The following is a 14,501-nucleotide window of genomic DNA, read 5'->3' as shown; positions in this document are numbered from 1 at the left end:
TTCCCCAATTATTTATTTATTTATTTTTGGCTGAGCTGGGTCTTCGTTGCTGCTCACGGGCTTTCTTCAGTTGCGGCAAGCGGGAGCTCCTCTCAGCTGCGGAGCACCGACTCTAGGGCGAGCTCCAGCAGTTGCGGCTCATGGGCTCAGTAGTCATGGTGCATGGGCCTTAGATGCTCCGAGGCATGTGGAATCCTCCCACGCCTTCCAGGGATTGAACCTGTGTGCCCTGCATTAGCAGGCGGATTCTTAACCTCTGGACCACCAGGGAAGTCCTTTCCTTCATTTCAAGGCTAAAAATCCACTGCAAAGGTCGGCTTTAGTGGCAGAACAAATCATTACATTAGCCGGATACCTTATAACGGTTAAGACAGAAAGGGGGCAAATGTCTACTCACGGTGTAAGATTATGACTGCTAGATTTAAGTGCAATTAGGAAGAAAAGTCAGCATCCTGAAAGTGGCCATTCTATTCCAAATAATCTACAAATTCCAGATATTCAGAAGAGGGCTTCTTCCCTGGTGGCTCAGGGGTCAAGAATCCACCTGCCAGTGCAGGAAACACGGGTTTGATCCTTGATCTGGGACGATCCCACATGCTGCACAGCAACTAATCCCGTGCACCACATCTATTGAGCCTGTGACCCCCAACAAGAGAAGCCACCGGAATGAGAAGCCCTCACACCGCAAGTAGAGAAAAGCCCGTGTAGCCGCAAAGATCCAGCACAGCCGAAAATAAATAAAATAATAAAGTTATTCAGAAGAAAGATGTGGGAGGACCTGACCTTCCACATATTTATTGACAGCAACATACTCACAATATGTTACATGAAGAAAATCAAAACACAGGCATAGGCAGTATGATTCCATTTTTGTTGTATGTTTTTGAACCATTCCTTTGCCTCCACATTCTCCAATTATAAACAATGAAATACGTTACTCATGTAAGAGAAAGTTATTAAACTACGCAGATGAGAAAAAACGGAAAAGTTTAAAAACCTACTAGAAGAATATGGGCTTCTCAGGTGGCACAGTGGTAAAGGATCTGCCTGCCTATGCAAGAGACTTGGGTATGATCCCTGGGTTTGGAAGATCTCCTGGAGGAGGAAATGGCAACCCACTCCAGTCTTTTTGCCTGAAAAATCCCATGGATAGAGGAGCCTGGTGGGCTACAGTCCATGGGATTTTCTCCAGGCAAAGAGTTGGACATGACTTAGCACACACACATACAGAACATTAGGGCAATGGGATACGGGCTGTTTTGTTCCTTTTTCTCTCTCTTTTGCAAATTCTCTACAATGTTCTGACTGTACTTTCATTACTGAAGCACTTTAAAAATTAATAGGGAAACCAGCCCTGCTGTGCAAGCCCACCCTTGGGGAGAATATGAATCAGCCCTGCCCCCCTCCACATCCCTCCACCCACCATTCCCTTTGGAAGTGCAGACATGTTTCTCCACGGTTCTCCAGTGAAGCCTCTTGGTGACCTTGTGTACCAATCAAGAGTTCAGGGAGCCCAGAAGGAGTTGGTGCCAAACTGCCATCAGAGCCTCTGCGACTCCCTACTCATCACTCACTGAGCTATAAAAAGACCGGGCGGGAGAAGGGAGGCCCTGCCCGGAGGGCGCCACTGGGCCTCGCTGGGGTTCCACTCCTTCAGCCATTGGAGGGGATGGTCTCTAAGGTGGCTTCTTCAAACTTTCTGATCCCAGATGCAGGTGGAGAATACAGCTGGCAATACCCAAGGGAGACTTGGAAATCCACACATCTGTGCCCACAAAGAGCTGTTGGAACGAAAGGAGAGCTAAGAGAAGTCATGCTCAGCTCTGTGATGTCAGGGCTTCATCTGGATTAAGTATCCGCATTTCACCAAATGGGCTTCCCCCATGGCTCAGTGGGAAAAGAATCCACCTGCGATGCAGGAGACGCAGGAGACGTGGGTTTGATCCCTGGGTTGGGAAGATCCCCTGGAGAAGGAAATGGCAACCCACTCCAGTATTCTTGCCTGAAAAACCCCATGGGCAGAGGAACCTGGCAGGCTACAGTCCAAAGGGTCACAAAGAGTCCGACGTGACTGAGCGACTAAGCACTCATTTCACCAAATGCCTCCACTCACCCTGTACTCTCTATTCACGTCGCTGAGCTGCCAATATTCATTAGGGAGGCCCATGCGCTTGTATTCTTCGCTGAGCTCGATCAGCATCCAGCCTTGTTCCCTTTCTTCTCTATCCAGCTTGGGGTTGAATGAAAAGCAGTACAGCTCCTCATATTTCACTGCAAAAAATAAGGGAGAATAAAACCAAATCAAGCCAAGTCAAAGCCACAACCAAATCCCCCCAAATACATTCTGTCCGGGCTGGAGAAGCCAGCCCAGCTGCTTACCCTCGGGACCCTCCTAGAGGCACCCCATCTCTATAGTGGGGCCACCCACCTCCTCCCAACAATGACAAGACCTCAGGACAACTGAACAAAACTTTAAAAGAACGTCTTTCCTTTCAGGAGTGTGACCTTCCCCATCTTGTGAGTTGTTTTTTTTTTAGTTTCTTTTGAAAACTACTATATTTTCAGACCACATAAAATATGGAGCTTAAAAATGAATTAAGAACATATGTTTCTTAACAATGTTTAAGACATGGAAGTAAGCTAAGTGTCCATCAACAGATGAATGGATAAAGAAGATGTTTTATATATATATATATATATACACACACACACACATACACCCACACACACATATATTAAAAAGAAATATTATTCAGCCATAAAAAATGAAATATTGCCATTTGAAGCAACATAGATGTACCAGAGATTATCACACTAAGTCAAGCTGAGAGAGACAAACATTATATGACATGACTTTTATATGGATTCTAAAAAACAGTACAAATTAACATATTTACAAAACAGAAACACACTCACAGACATAGAAAACAAACCTATGGTTACCAAAGGGAAAGGAGTGGGGGAATTAGGAGTATGGGATTAAACAGATACACACCACTATATAGAGAATAAACAAGGAGTCACTGTATAGCACAGGGAACTATATTCAATAACTCGTAATAACCTACAAAGGCCAAGAATCTGAAAAAGAACATACAGGTATAACTGAATCACTCTGCCATACATCTGAAACTAACACAGTATAGTAAATCAAATATAGTGCAATGTTGTTGTTTTTTTTTAAAGGACATACATATTCCTTTGACAACCAGAACTCAATCTGTTTATGTATGTCGAGCTCAAGTTTGGGATGGCTTCTCAGAGTTACAGAGAGGCCTGGCCACTGCCATGTTCTAAGGCTCAAATAGCGTTAAAAAAGAAATGATAAAACAGTTGGAAAAGACTGTGGACTATATTTAAATATTTGCACTGAAAACACTTGAGCTTTCAACAACTACGTAAATGTCAGAATTGTACTGTTCTCACGGCATTTCTAGGATTCATTAAACGAGATCCATTCAGAGTGCATGGCACGCTGTCCATGAGTGGTGAGTTGAAGGACGCGTGATGACAGACTTCATTCACGTCTGCCAGACCATCTCTGACTTTGGGCATCACCTTTGTGCTTGCAAGGCCAGGCCTGACAGCCGTTCCCAGCAAGATCGAGGATTTTGGTTCTCTTGCTCTGGCCTTGCCGCATTGAGGGAGGCAACTTAACCAGTGCTGTCCAACAGAAATACAGTGTAAGCCACATGTGTCATGTAAGATGTCCTTGTAGTCACACGAAAATTGTAAAAAGAAAGTGAAATTAATCTTTACAATATATTTTATTTAGCCCAGCATATCCAAGGCATCATTCAACATATATGGAATATAGTACCTATTAATATTTTTCACATTGTGCTGTACTGTCTTTGAAATTCTGTGTGTGTTTCACACTAACAGCACATCCTAGTTCAGACCAACCACATTTCAAGCCCTCGACAGCCCCATGTGGCAAGCAGTTACCTTCTAGACAGTGCAAATCGAAGCACTTTTGGTGATAATAAACCGCGGCTGATAGTGAACCCTTGTTTCATTCCAGACTCTCTTCTGATTAAACATACTGACAGGTATCTAGTAGGCATCATCACAGGTCTCCTTGCAGAGATGAGAAATCTGAGGCACGGGGAGGTTTGGCAGTGTCCCCAGGGTCACACAGCGAGCAGGCTGGAGTCCGCTATACACCGCAAGCTCTTCCCCACCACACCTGCTGCCCCCCAGAGGCAGCCCCTTCTCCCTTCCCCCCATGCGGGCCACTTTTGTATAGTTTCTAACCATCCCCCTAAACTTCCTTTTCATTTCTCCAATAGAACTGTTTCTCCTTACGGTTTTCTTAGATCATTTTTATTCCTTCATCTGTCAGTGGAATTCAGCGTGAACAACTGAATGCTCCTAAACATGCATCTCTAAGTCCAACAATGCAAACCAGCGCCAGCAAAAGGCCGCAGTAACACACAGGCGGCCTGAGGTCAAGACTGTTTCTAGCTTCTTTTGATTACTATTGAAATGACTCACCGACAGGTATGACCACCTGACTGACTCATTGGAAAAGACCCTGATGCTGGGAAAGATTGAAGGCAGGAGGGGAAAGGGGCAACAGAGGATGAGATGGTTGGATGGCATCACCGACTCAATGGACATGAGTTTGAGCAGACTCTGGGAGATAGTGAAGGACAGGGAAACTTGGTGTGCTGCAGTCCATGGGGTTGCAAAGAATCAGACATGACAGAGCGCCTGAACAACAACAACACAAGTATGATAAGATAAGGGTCATACTTGACTTTAGCATTAGGCAGGTGTTCTTTCTTGCAAAAAAAGAAGCAAGAAGACTAGGGTTTATCAGTGAGATAAGCTATATTCTATTTTAGTGTCTCTTGATGTCGTATTTCCAATTCGAGAATTGAGCATACAGTTTCAACAAAGAAGAAGATGCACATGTACACATACATGCACACACGTGCACACACACACACACGCACAATGTAGACACTTCCAGTAAAAACTGGAAGTTTTTGCCATCTTAGCAAATTGGGCAGACAGCATATAAAATTGACATCCAGTTCTGGAAATAGTTAGCCTGACACCAACATATGTTTTCCATCTCTAAGTACCATTTTCATGACTCAGGCTTCTGATATCATAATGTTAACCACAAATGCAATTTGTTCAAGAAGCCAAAAGAATCTCTTGAGAAAGCCTCTGTTCCCTCAGTGAAAGGAGGGCTAAGGAAGATGGGGAAATGACAGAAGTTAAGTTCCCTTGGTTAAATGCTTATACATAGGTTTAAAGGTAGAGGAAGAAAACCACTCTATGACTACTGATGATTTTCTGTGTATGGGATCATTCTCGCTGTCATTAGGAAGAGACAAGGAAACCACACATAAATTCATGCAAGAATAATTTGTAACCAATATTAAGATCCCTCTTAAATTGGGAGCCATCAGAATGGGTTGCCATTAAATTCTCTTTCAATTATTTTTAAGGAAAAGGATGATCGACTATACCTTTGGCCCAATTTATGTAAAACTCTTCATAATGGCAGAGAAACCCCCATTTTTGTCAGTCAAAGCTCAGTTTTGTTAATGTAGGCAAGCTTCTTGCCCAGAAGCCACAGGAGAAGCCCTCAGCTACAAACTGCCTACTCTGAGAACATTAAAAAGTACCATTAACGTCGATTCAAGGTTTACTGAACATTTCCAAAGCACTTCCATCTCCTGCAAAATACACAGCAGAATGTTTAATAATCAAGATGCAAGAGTCGTGGGTTCAATTCCTGGATCAGGAAGATCCCCTGGAGTAGGAAATGGCAACTGGCTCCAGTATTCTTGCCTGGAGAATTCCATGGACAAACGAGCCTGGCGGGCTAAGGTCCATGTGGCTACAGAGAGTTGGACACGACTGAGCAACTAAGCACGAGGTCAGTTAAGTAAGGCAAGATGAGGAAGGAAACGGGAAATTCACCAGGAGTCATCAGAAGGACAGGTATGCGGGGTTTTACTTTTTAAAACTTTTTAATTTTGTGTGGAGTATAGCCAAGTAACAATGTTGTAATAGTTTCAAGTGGAGAGCAAAGGGACTCAGCCATACATATACATGTACCCATTCAAGGCTATGGTTTTTCCTGTGGTCATGTATGGATGTGAGAGTTGGACTCTAAAGAAAGCTGAGCACTGAAGAATTGATGCTTTTGAACTGTGGTGTTGGAGAAGACTCTTGAGAGTCCCTTGGACTGCAAGGAGATCCAACCAGTCCATCCTGAAGGAGATCGGTCCTGAGTGTTCATTGGAAGGACTGATGTTGAAGCTGAAACTCCAATACTTTGGCCACCTGAAGCGAAGAGCTGACTCATTGGAAAAGACCCTGATGCTGGGAAAGACTGAAGGCAGGAGGAGAAAGGGATGACAGAGGATGAGATGGTTGGATGGCATCACCAACTCAATGGACACGAGTTTGGGTAAACTCTGAGAGTTGGTGATGGACAGGGAGGCCTGGCGTGCTGCAGTCCGTGGGGTTGCAAAGAGTTGGACATGACTGAGCGACTGAACTGAACTGAACTGAACTGATTCTCTGATACGGGCCTCCCCCGTGGCTCAGGTAAAGAACCCATCTGCAATGCAGGAGACATGGGTTAGATCCCTGGGTCGGGAAGGTCCCTTGGAGGAGGGCATGGCAAACCACCCCAGCATTCCTGCCTGGAGAATCCCCATGAACAGAGGATCCTGGTGGGCTACAGTCCATGGGGTCGCAAAGAGTTGGACACAACTGAAGCGTCTTAGCATGCACACATTCTCTGATATGTAGGGTTTTAGAATCCAAAGTAATGAAATTTAAATTGCTCTCCATGCTCTACTTAATTCAGGCAACTTCAAATAAATGTAATTGAAAAACCATTTAAAGAGGAGTGATAAGATAACAGTTATTATTGGGTTTTGCACATTTTAAAATAAAAATAACGATAACTTTCTTGTCTGTTTTCACCAGACAAGTACTCAAATTAAACATCAGGAAGCTGACACTTAGTAGAAAAGGGCTACTGGACCCAGAGTTTAATATCATCAATGAAAAGGAAATTGTTACTGTAAAAACTGCTTAAAAGTGGCACTGACTCTGATAAGAACTGCAAAAAGTCAAAGTAAGCTAATGAGACTATGTCAATCCTGAGATGTTAAGAACCACAGATAATACGCAGAAGAATTACGGACTCAGATAAGCAGGAAGAAAAATGCTATTATAAAATGGGAAAACAGTCCCCAAAAATGGTTTAAATATTAAAAAGGGCCCACAAATACTGCAAGAGAGAAAGATGATAGATACAAAAATAAACAGCAGGAAGCTAATGAGGGAGGAGAAAAGAAAGGACGTGGGAGAAATGAAGCCCTCTGAGAAACAGGGGTCTCTAATCAGAAAAATGTATAACCTTATTAGTACATCAGATCTACAGAGTCAATTCATTTCCTTACTTGGGGTACAGCCCAATTTTAACTTATTCCTTTAAGAAGAATTAAAGAGTTTTCTGGATCTGGCTGCAGTATATTTTGCTGAGATCTTTTATAGTCCATGACCAAATCCTTACCAACCTGAATTCACATAAAAGACAAATCAATAAAATCTCGACAAATTTTTTAGTCATTTGATTTATTCTTATCTCAGAAATTGCAATTCAGTGAAGAGAGACTCTCAAGGGCTTTAAAACTACCTCTTCATAGGCCTTGACTTAAACAGACTCCCAAACGTTTCTTCTTTTGTTTAAAAAAGAAAAGGTCTCCTCTATAGGACCTTGGAGTTAGCTGTATCCACAAGGAGAGCTAAAAATACGAGCTTTGTATTGATGACTAACCACAATAACCCCAGAGATCGATACTGTGCTGCTGGAACTCAAAGTCATTTCCCCACCAAACACACACATCCACACACTCACTCACATCCATCCCCACACACACACACCCAGAGCCCTCTTCTGACATACCTCATGGAGAGCGAAGGTGAAAGGTCCTGGGATGTCCTGAGAAGCCACCCCACCTCCAGGGGAAACCCTTCCACCTTTCTCCACCTCCACCCAGATTCAAAACCCTACTTCCAAGATTGGGCTGTAATATGTCCTAATTTTAGCCTTGCCTTTAGCATTAAACTGTGAAGCTGCCTGGGTTCTAGTTCCTCTTTCCACACTCATTAAAGTACCATGTTTTACATAAACTGGCAATTCTAATCCCAATGTTTCACAATGCTGGTGGCTTTTTAAAAAAATCTTCCAAGCTAATGGCTTTAATTCAATTAATTACTATAGTCTCCTTCTTTGGTCTCTGGCTAACACCGACCTTCCAAAACTACATCTTTAAGAAAAAGTGTATATTTTTAAAAGCAGGGGAAACACAGCGGGTTTCCTCCCTGGGGACCCTCCCAATGTAAATCTGGGAGCTCGCTGGTATCTGGGGCCAGGGCTCTCATCGCCCCCGTGATGGACTCTTCCACTCAGGCCTTTCCCAGTTCTCTGGGCTATTCCTAAATCCCGTTAATCCGGCCAGAGCACATGTATTATCCAGGACATTCATTAATCAGTGACACAGAAACTGCTGGCGCACAATCCCCCTCGCATTCCCTGCCACACGCAGCCTAACGTACATCTTCCCAGAACTTCTGTTCCAATTATAGTGTGCCCTCCAAAAAGTTCAACTGCTTTTCTGGCTAACTCTGCAGTTCTTTTCAACACACAGAGATAAAAAATCCTCAGTGGGCTGACTTGAAAGGGAAGCGAAGTCAAGTCAAAGTGATCCGATTCTGACAACTCCCTGGCAACCCTCCCATCTCAAAACTTCAGCTCCTGGCTCTCAACAGACGATGTGGTCCATTCGTATCCTAAGAATCTGAGGACCCAACCAAATGCTTTGAAGAGTTTACAATCAAACATTTTGCCCTGAACCAAAAAGCATTTAGTAAAGTATCTATTCAGTAAAGTAACTGAATATTCACTGGAAGGACTGATGCTGAAGCTCCAATACTTGGACCACTTGATGCAAAGAACTGATTCATTGGAAAAGGCCCTGATGCTGGGAAAGACTGAGGGCAAGAGGAGAAGAGGGTGACAGAGGGTGAGATGGCTGCATGGCATTACTGACTCAATGGACATGAATGTGAGCAAACTCCAGGAGATAGTGAAGGACAGGGTAGCACGGCAAGCTGAAGCTTATGGGGTTGCAGAGTCGGACAAAACTCTTTGTGACTGAACAACAACAACAAAACTGTAAGAACCTGTCCTATTTCCCTTATTAGTGACTTCTGGGTGAACACTACTGCGGATGTCACTGTTTATACAAATGATCTCTTTTCACTGTCCACTTCCAAGACACTTAGCAAAGGAACCCCACAGTCCACACAAGCCACACCACAAGAAACACTTGTGTAGAGTTTCTTAAATGTATAGCTTAGTAAGCTGTGAATGTCATAGGTTTATAGAATAAGCTGTAAGTCTGAAGACCCTAAGATGAGGGACACACAACCAGACCGTAACTAAAAGCATACATTTTTCAAATCAGCCATTCTTCCTACAAAACCTAAGAAGGTTTTCTGCAGGAGAATCAACATATACATACTTTTAACAGTCACTGATGCCAACCTTGGAAAATACATATTAGGATCTAATAGCAACAGAAAGCAAAACTTAAAAGCCCCCACATAGGTAAAACTGCACTAGACCATTTGATATGCTTTCAACACAAAACAATTTGTGGGTTTTGTCAGAGGCTTTAATCAAGGTGGCTTGATTACCACACTTTGGGATGATTTCATCCCCAAAGTAAAGCACAACTATAACCTCCCTCCAAGATAAATACTATGAATAATGAAAGAGGCTCATACAGTAATTAACTCAGACAGAGGCCCCAAGAGACAGAAACTAAATCAGTCAGATTTCTTGGCCTCATCTGAAGGCTTGTTGTTGCTTAGTTGCTCAGTCGTGTCCAACTCTTTTGCGACCCCATGGACTGTTGCCTGCCAGGCTCCTCTGTCCATGGGATTTCCCAAGCAAGAATACTAGAGTGGGTTGCCATTTCCTTCTCCACATCTTCCTGACCAGGGATCGAATTCACACCTCCTGCATTGGCAGGCAGATTCTTTACGATCTGAGTCACCAGGGAAGCCCCCATCTGAAGGCTGGGCTAATATATAATCTCTAAAGCATTATAATTAAGAAGCATTATCCACATTTCTTCAACATGATCTGTGACTTTCTTAAGCATGAGTCCACGCTGAATGCCAGGCCGCTCTACCCTACCTGGCCTCGCGAGGCGGATGAGAGAGATGTACACATCATGGCAGTCCCTTTCCTGCGGGATGATGAGCTGTAAGAGCTGAAAGTTCTTGCAGCGAATCAGTAGAGGGCACCCGGTAGCCGTCGTTGCCTGTTTCTCGATGGTGGCGATCTGACTGTGGAGAATCTACCACCAAAAGTTAATGTGGGTAAACTAAGCACAGATAACAGATACATAGGACATAAAGCAACAGGTCTTGTCACAGAGCAGGGTGAGCACAGCTCTTAGCAGGCAGCCATTGCTGGGCCTTATTATGCCTGCACCATGTTACTAGGCAACAGGTCTGGCTCAGCCATTGGTCGGTTGTCAATAAGTCGTCCTGCTCAGCTATTGGTCAGTGCTGCAGAGGGCACTGCCCACTGGTAACTGACAATGAGGGACCACTGGGGAAGTGATTCAGCTCAAGGGTTGGTAGTGAGGTGGTCGTCAGGTGGAGAGTGAGGTTAAGAGGCAGAGTCAGGCCTTTTCCTGGAGGCCCTCCAGCTCACCCAGCCTTGAGCCAATGGGTGAGGCAGGGGGCCCGGGGAACAGATTGAGGATGATGTCCTGCGGGGCTCCAGAGCTCTGACTAAAGCACTCCACTAGCCATGGCCCAGGCCTTGAGGAGTGGCGAACCTCTCCCCCATCCCCGTCTCTGTGACCCACTACCAGTGGCCATCTGTCTGGGTCACAGTCTGTGAGACCTGGTCTCCCCCCATTTGGGCAGCTGGAGGAGACCAAGGGGCAGCTGGATTAGGTGCCTGGCTCCCTTAGGGATGACAACTGGGCAGGGTGTGGGAACCTGGCCCTGATGGAGCTGCCAGCTGAGCTCTGGCCTTCTCTTAGCCAGGAATGAGACCTTGGAGGGTGAGAGTTGTGCCCTGGGACCTTGCCCTTTCTTGTCAGGACGGAGAATAACATTCATTTGGTAGAGATTTATAGGAACATGGTTACCTGACCATGACCTGACCTCAAGAGCAAAGGATTTGATCCCAAGAAGTCTGCAACAACTAACTACACCCAACCCTCACCTTTTGCTTTTAAAGGGGCTTGCTGAAAGCTTTCAGTAACTTTGGGGTTCTTAGGGGATGAGCCACCTGTCTCCTTGTATAAACCTGTAATAAACCTTTCTCTGTTCCAAAAGCTAGTGTTTTAAGTATTGATGGGCCTCACTGTGCATTGGGCACAAAGCCTTGCGATTTGGTAACAGTCTCTGAGCCACACATAGAGACAAGAAACACCCTTGACCTTCAGCTGGCTTGCACTCAGTTGACAAGAACTGGTATGTTTGGGGGTAAGAACCAGCTGTCTGAATTCATCATTTTATTTTTCAGTGCCAAGCTTTCTGATAGTCAAGCTCATTATATGAAGCAAACCCTTCAGCCTAGAATTCTGCACAGCTCCAGGTAAGGGAACATTTGGGTCGTCAAAGCTTGAAATGCACTGGGTAGCTAAAATTAAATAAGGTCATGAGAAGTTAGTAAAATAAACCTTGCAATCAACAAAAGTTAGAGACAGTTCCGCTGGGAGGTGCCACCATGCTCCTTAATTCCACATGGAATGCTTGAGTTCAACAGCAACTTGAGATGGTTGTTTTCTAAGCTGTTGGTGGTCAGGCAGGCTGCAGAAGAGATTTATTTGAAAGGAAACCATGCTGAAGTGCTCTGACTTTCAGGAGGGTCTCTGCTCAGTCCTCAGTGGCAATGCTTCATTCTTTAAATTCCTCTCCACTAAGTAGGGAGGGCCACCTTCTGCTGCAAAGATCAAGTCTACAGAAAAAGCAGAATCTACAATCCACAGATTCTGGTTCTGGTCCTAATGCCATGGTTGGGCAGCTCTCTTAAAATAAGGACCTTCTAATGGTCTCATTATTATGTAGCAGAAATACCTGATAATAGGACTCTTCCCTAGACTTTTTCTTTTTTAAATTATGAGAAAATTGTAGACAACATAATGACTAAATGGCCTGCACCACAGGATGCTACGAACGAAGCGGATTGCAAATCACTGTGTAAACACTGTACCTGGTACAGTAACATTATTGAATCTCTACTTGTCAGCTGTGACACGAAGCACTTACACCTCTGGCTATTTCTCTGTCTCTCTTTGATGATGTCCAAGTCATCAGTATTTAAAGTGAGTAAATAGACCAAGTGGACATGACCCTTTACAAAAAAAAGCAGTGCTCACATTCCAAAAAGAGTGCTCTGAACACCCAACCCCCACAAGTCCCACCCTCCTCATCTAGAGAACAGACAAAACAGAGTCAAAACTTGTTACTTCAAACAATGGAAAACACAAAAAGCCAAAAATAAGGACTGCATACCCATGTTTCTTTCCTTGTATCAGGCGCCGTTTCCACAAATATGACGTGAGTGGCGGTCAAATACAAAGTCCCGAGGGCTGCTTTTTTAGAAGAAATTCGATCCACCAAGCGGACGTTTTCAACCTAGGGAAATCAGTTTGACAGGGTTATCGTAAAGCAAAAGAGCTAGTCACAAACAAGAGTCAGCAGGTAATCTCGTGCTTAATCCAAATATGATTTTGAACAAGATCCTTCCAAAAACTAAAGACAAAAACTTACCCCCTTAAGCTAATTACATCTCACAAAGGTCTGTATATCAAAAGATACAAATTCACCAATTCCTTAAATGCAACCTTAAACATACCACATAAGATTCACACACCCTATTTTTTAAGAATATCCTGAGTTTTAAAGAGGTCAATGTTTTTACTTTAATTATATAATTCTAATTTAAGGCAGGAAGTAAACACATCAAAGTTCTTTGTTGACATGTTAACTATATATGAATTGCATTCCATCAAAAAGAAAAGTGTATTTTCCTATGCATTTCTCAGTTGCGGAAGTGGCCCCAAGGTTGTCTGCTCCCATATAAACTAGCAGGAATACAAACATACATACAGGAGCAAAAAGTATCACAAGAATGTTCTGTGTGCTCCCCAAGAAAATTTACCAAATGAAGATTCTGATATTTATAATAAAATCTTTCTACTAAATAGAATTCTCACCCCTGAACTACAATTCAAACTGTCAGATAAGACTTCTGCAAACAATTTTTACCAAGCATACACCTCTGAAATATAGAGCAATTTCAAGAATACATGCAGCAGGATCATTCCAATATGAAATGTAAAAGAAATGACAAGAGATTGTTTACAGGGCAAATGAAAACCCACACAACGACAACCCCAATAAGGCAGCCACCTCAAACACCCGTAGAACATTCCAGTGATAGGCGGGGCTTAGCAATGCTACTTACTACTGCCAAGAATTAACCATCTACAACAGACACTGACTCAATCCTCATCTCTCAAATCAGTATGTGGTACTCTGTGACTGGTTCATTTCATTTAGCATCATGTTTTCAATCCATGCCTGAATCAAAGTTCATCCATTTGTAGAATATGTCAGTACTTCATTTATTTTTACTGCCCCAAACACGTTCCATTACATGTATATACCACATTTTATTTATCTGTCAGCTGATGGACATTAGGGTTGTTTCTACTTTTTGGTTATTATTAATAATGCTGCTATGAACATTCTTATACAAGTTTTTTTTCTCATACAAGTTTTTATGAGGACAAGTTTTCATTTCTCTTGGGTGTATATATACCTAGGAGTGGAATTGTGCCAGGTCATATGGTAACTCTGTTTAACCTTTTGCAGAATTCCCAGACTATTTTCCAAATCCAAAGTGGCTGTACCATTTTACACTCCCACCACCACTCCATGAGGGTTCTGACTTCTTCATGTCTTTGCCAACACTTGCTATAATCTTTTTTTGATCACAGCCATCCGAGTAGGTACAAGATGGTATTTTGTGATTTTTCACTTGCATTTCCCTAGTGGTTAATGATGCTAATGTCTGTTCATGTGCACACCTGTTTTTAATGAAAACACTTCCTATATTTCACCATTGAATTTGATGTTGATTTTTTTAAAAAAATAGCACATCATGGAAGTGACCTATTCCTGGTTTAATGAGTGCTGATTTTTGAAAATTAGAAATGAACATCAGTGCCTTGGAATATTTGCTCTGTTTAGTCTGATGCTATCAATAATAGTCCTGGATTTTCTTAACCCTTATGTCTTGGATTCTTGGTATATGGCCAACTTGGAGTCCATGTATTAATGTTTTAATATCCCTTATATTTTATCTTCTATAATTGTTTTATTTTTGGTTTCCTTTTTGGTTTTTCTGCATCTGTGCT

General features: G+C 43.1%; 1 protein-coding gene across 1 annotated transcript in view; it reads right to left on the bottom strand.

Moving 5' to 3' along the window:
* The window catches only part of MTMR7 (myotubularin related protein 7), a 100,622-nt gene that overhangs the window by 48,087 nt on the left and 38,034 nt on the right, over window positions 1-14,501 (bottom strand). The window contains exons 2-4 of the mRNA XM_027530129.1: window positions 12,592-12,714; window positions 10,250-10,412; window positions 2,114-2,271 (exon numbers count right to left, since the gene is read on the bottom strand). Of these exons, the coding sequence (XP_027385930.1) occupies window positions 2,114-2,271; window positions 10,250-10,412; window positions 12,592-12,714 (444 nt within the window). The remainder of the gene's footprint in view (window positions 1-2,113; window positions 2,272-10,249; window positions 10,413-12,591; window positions 12,715-14,501) is intronic.

The sequence above is a fragment of the Bos indicus x Bos taurus genome, chromosome 27, assembly GCF_003369695.1.
Source record: "Bos indicus x Bos taurus breed Angus x Brahman F1 hybrid chromosome 27, Bos_hybrid_MaternalHap_v2.0, whole genome shotgun sequence".
Classification (NCBI taxonomy): domain Eukaryota; kingdom Metazoa; phylum Chordata; class Mammalia; order Artiodactyla; family Bovidae; genus Bos; species Bos indicus x Bos taurus.
Note: the sequence above shows the minus strand (reverse complement) of the source record. Positions and strands in the feature narration are given on the sequence as shown.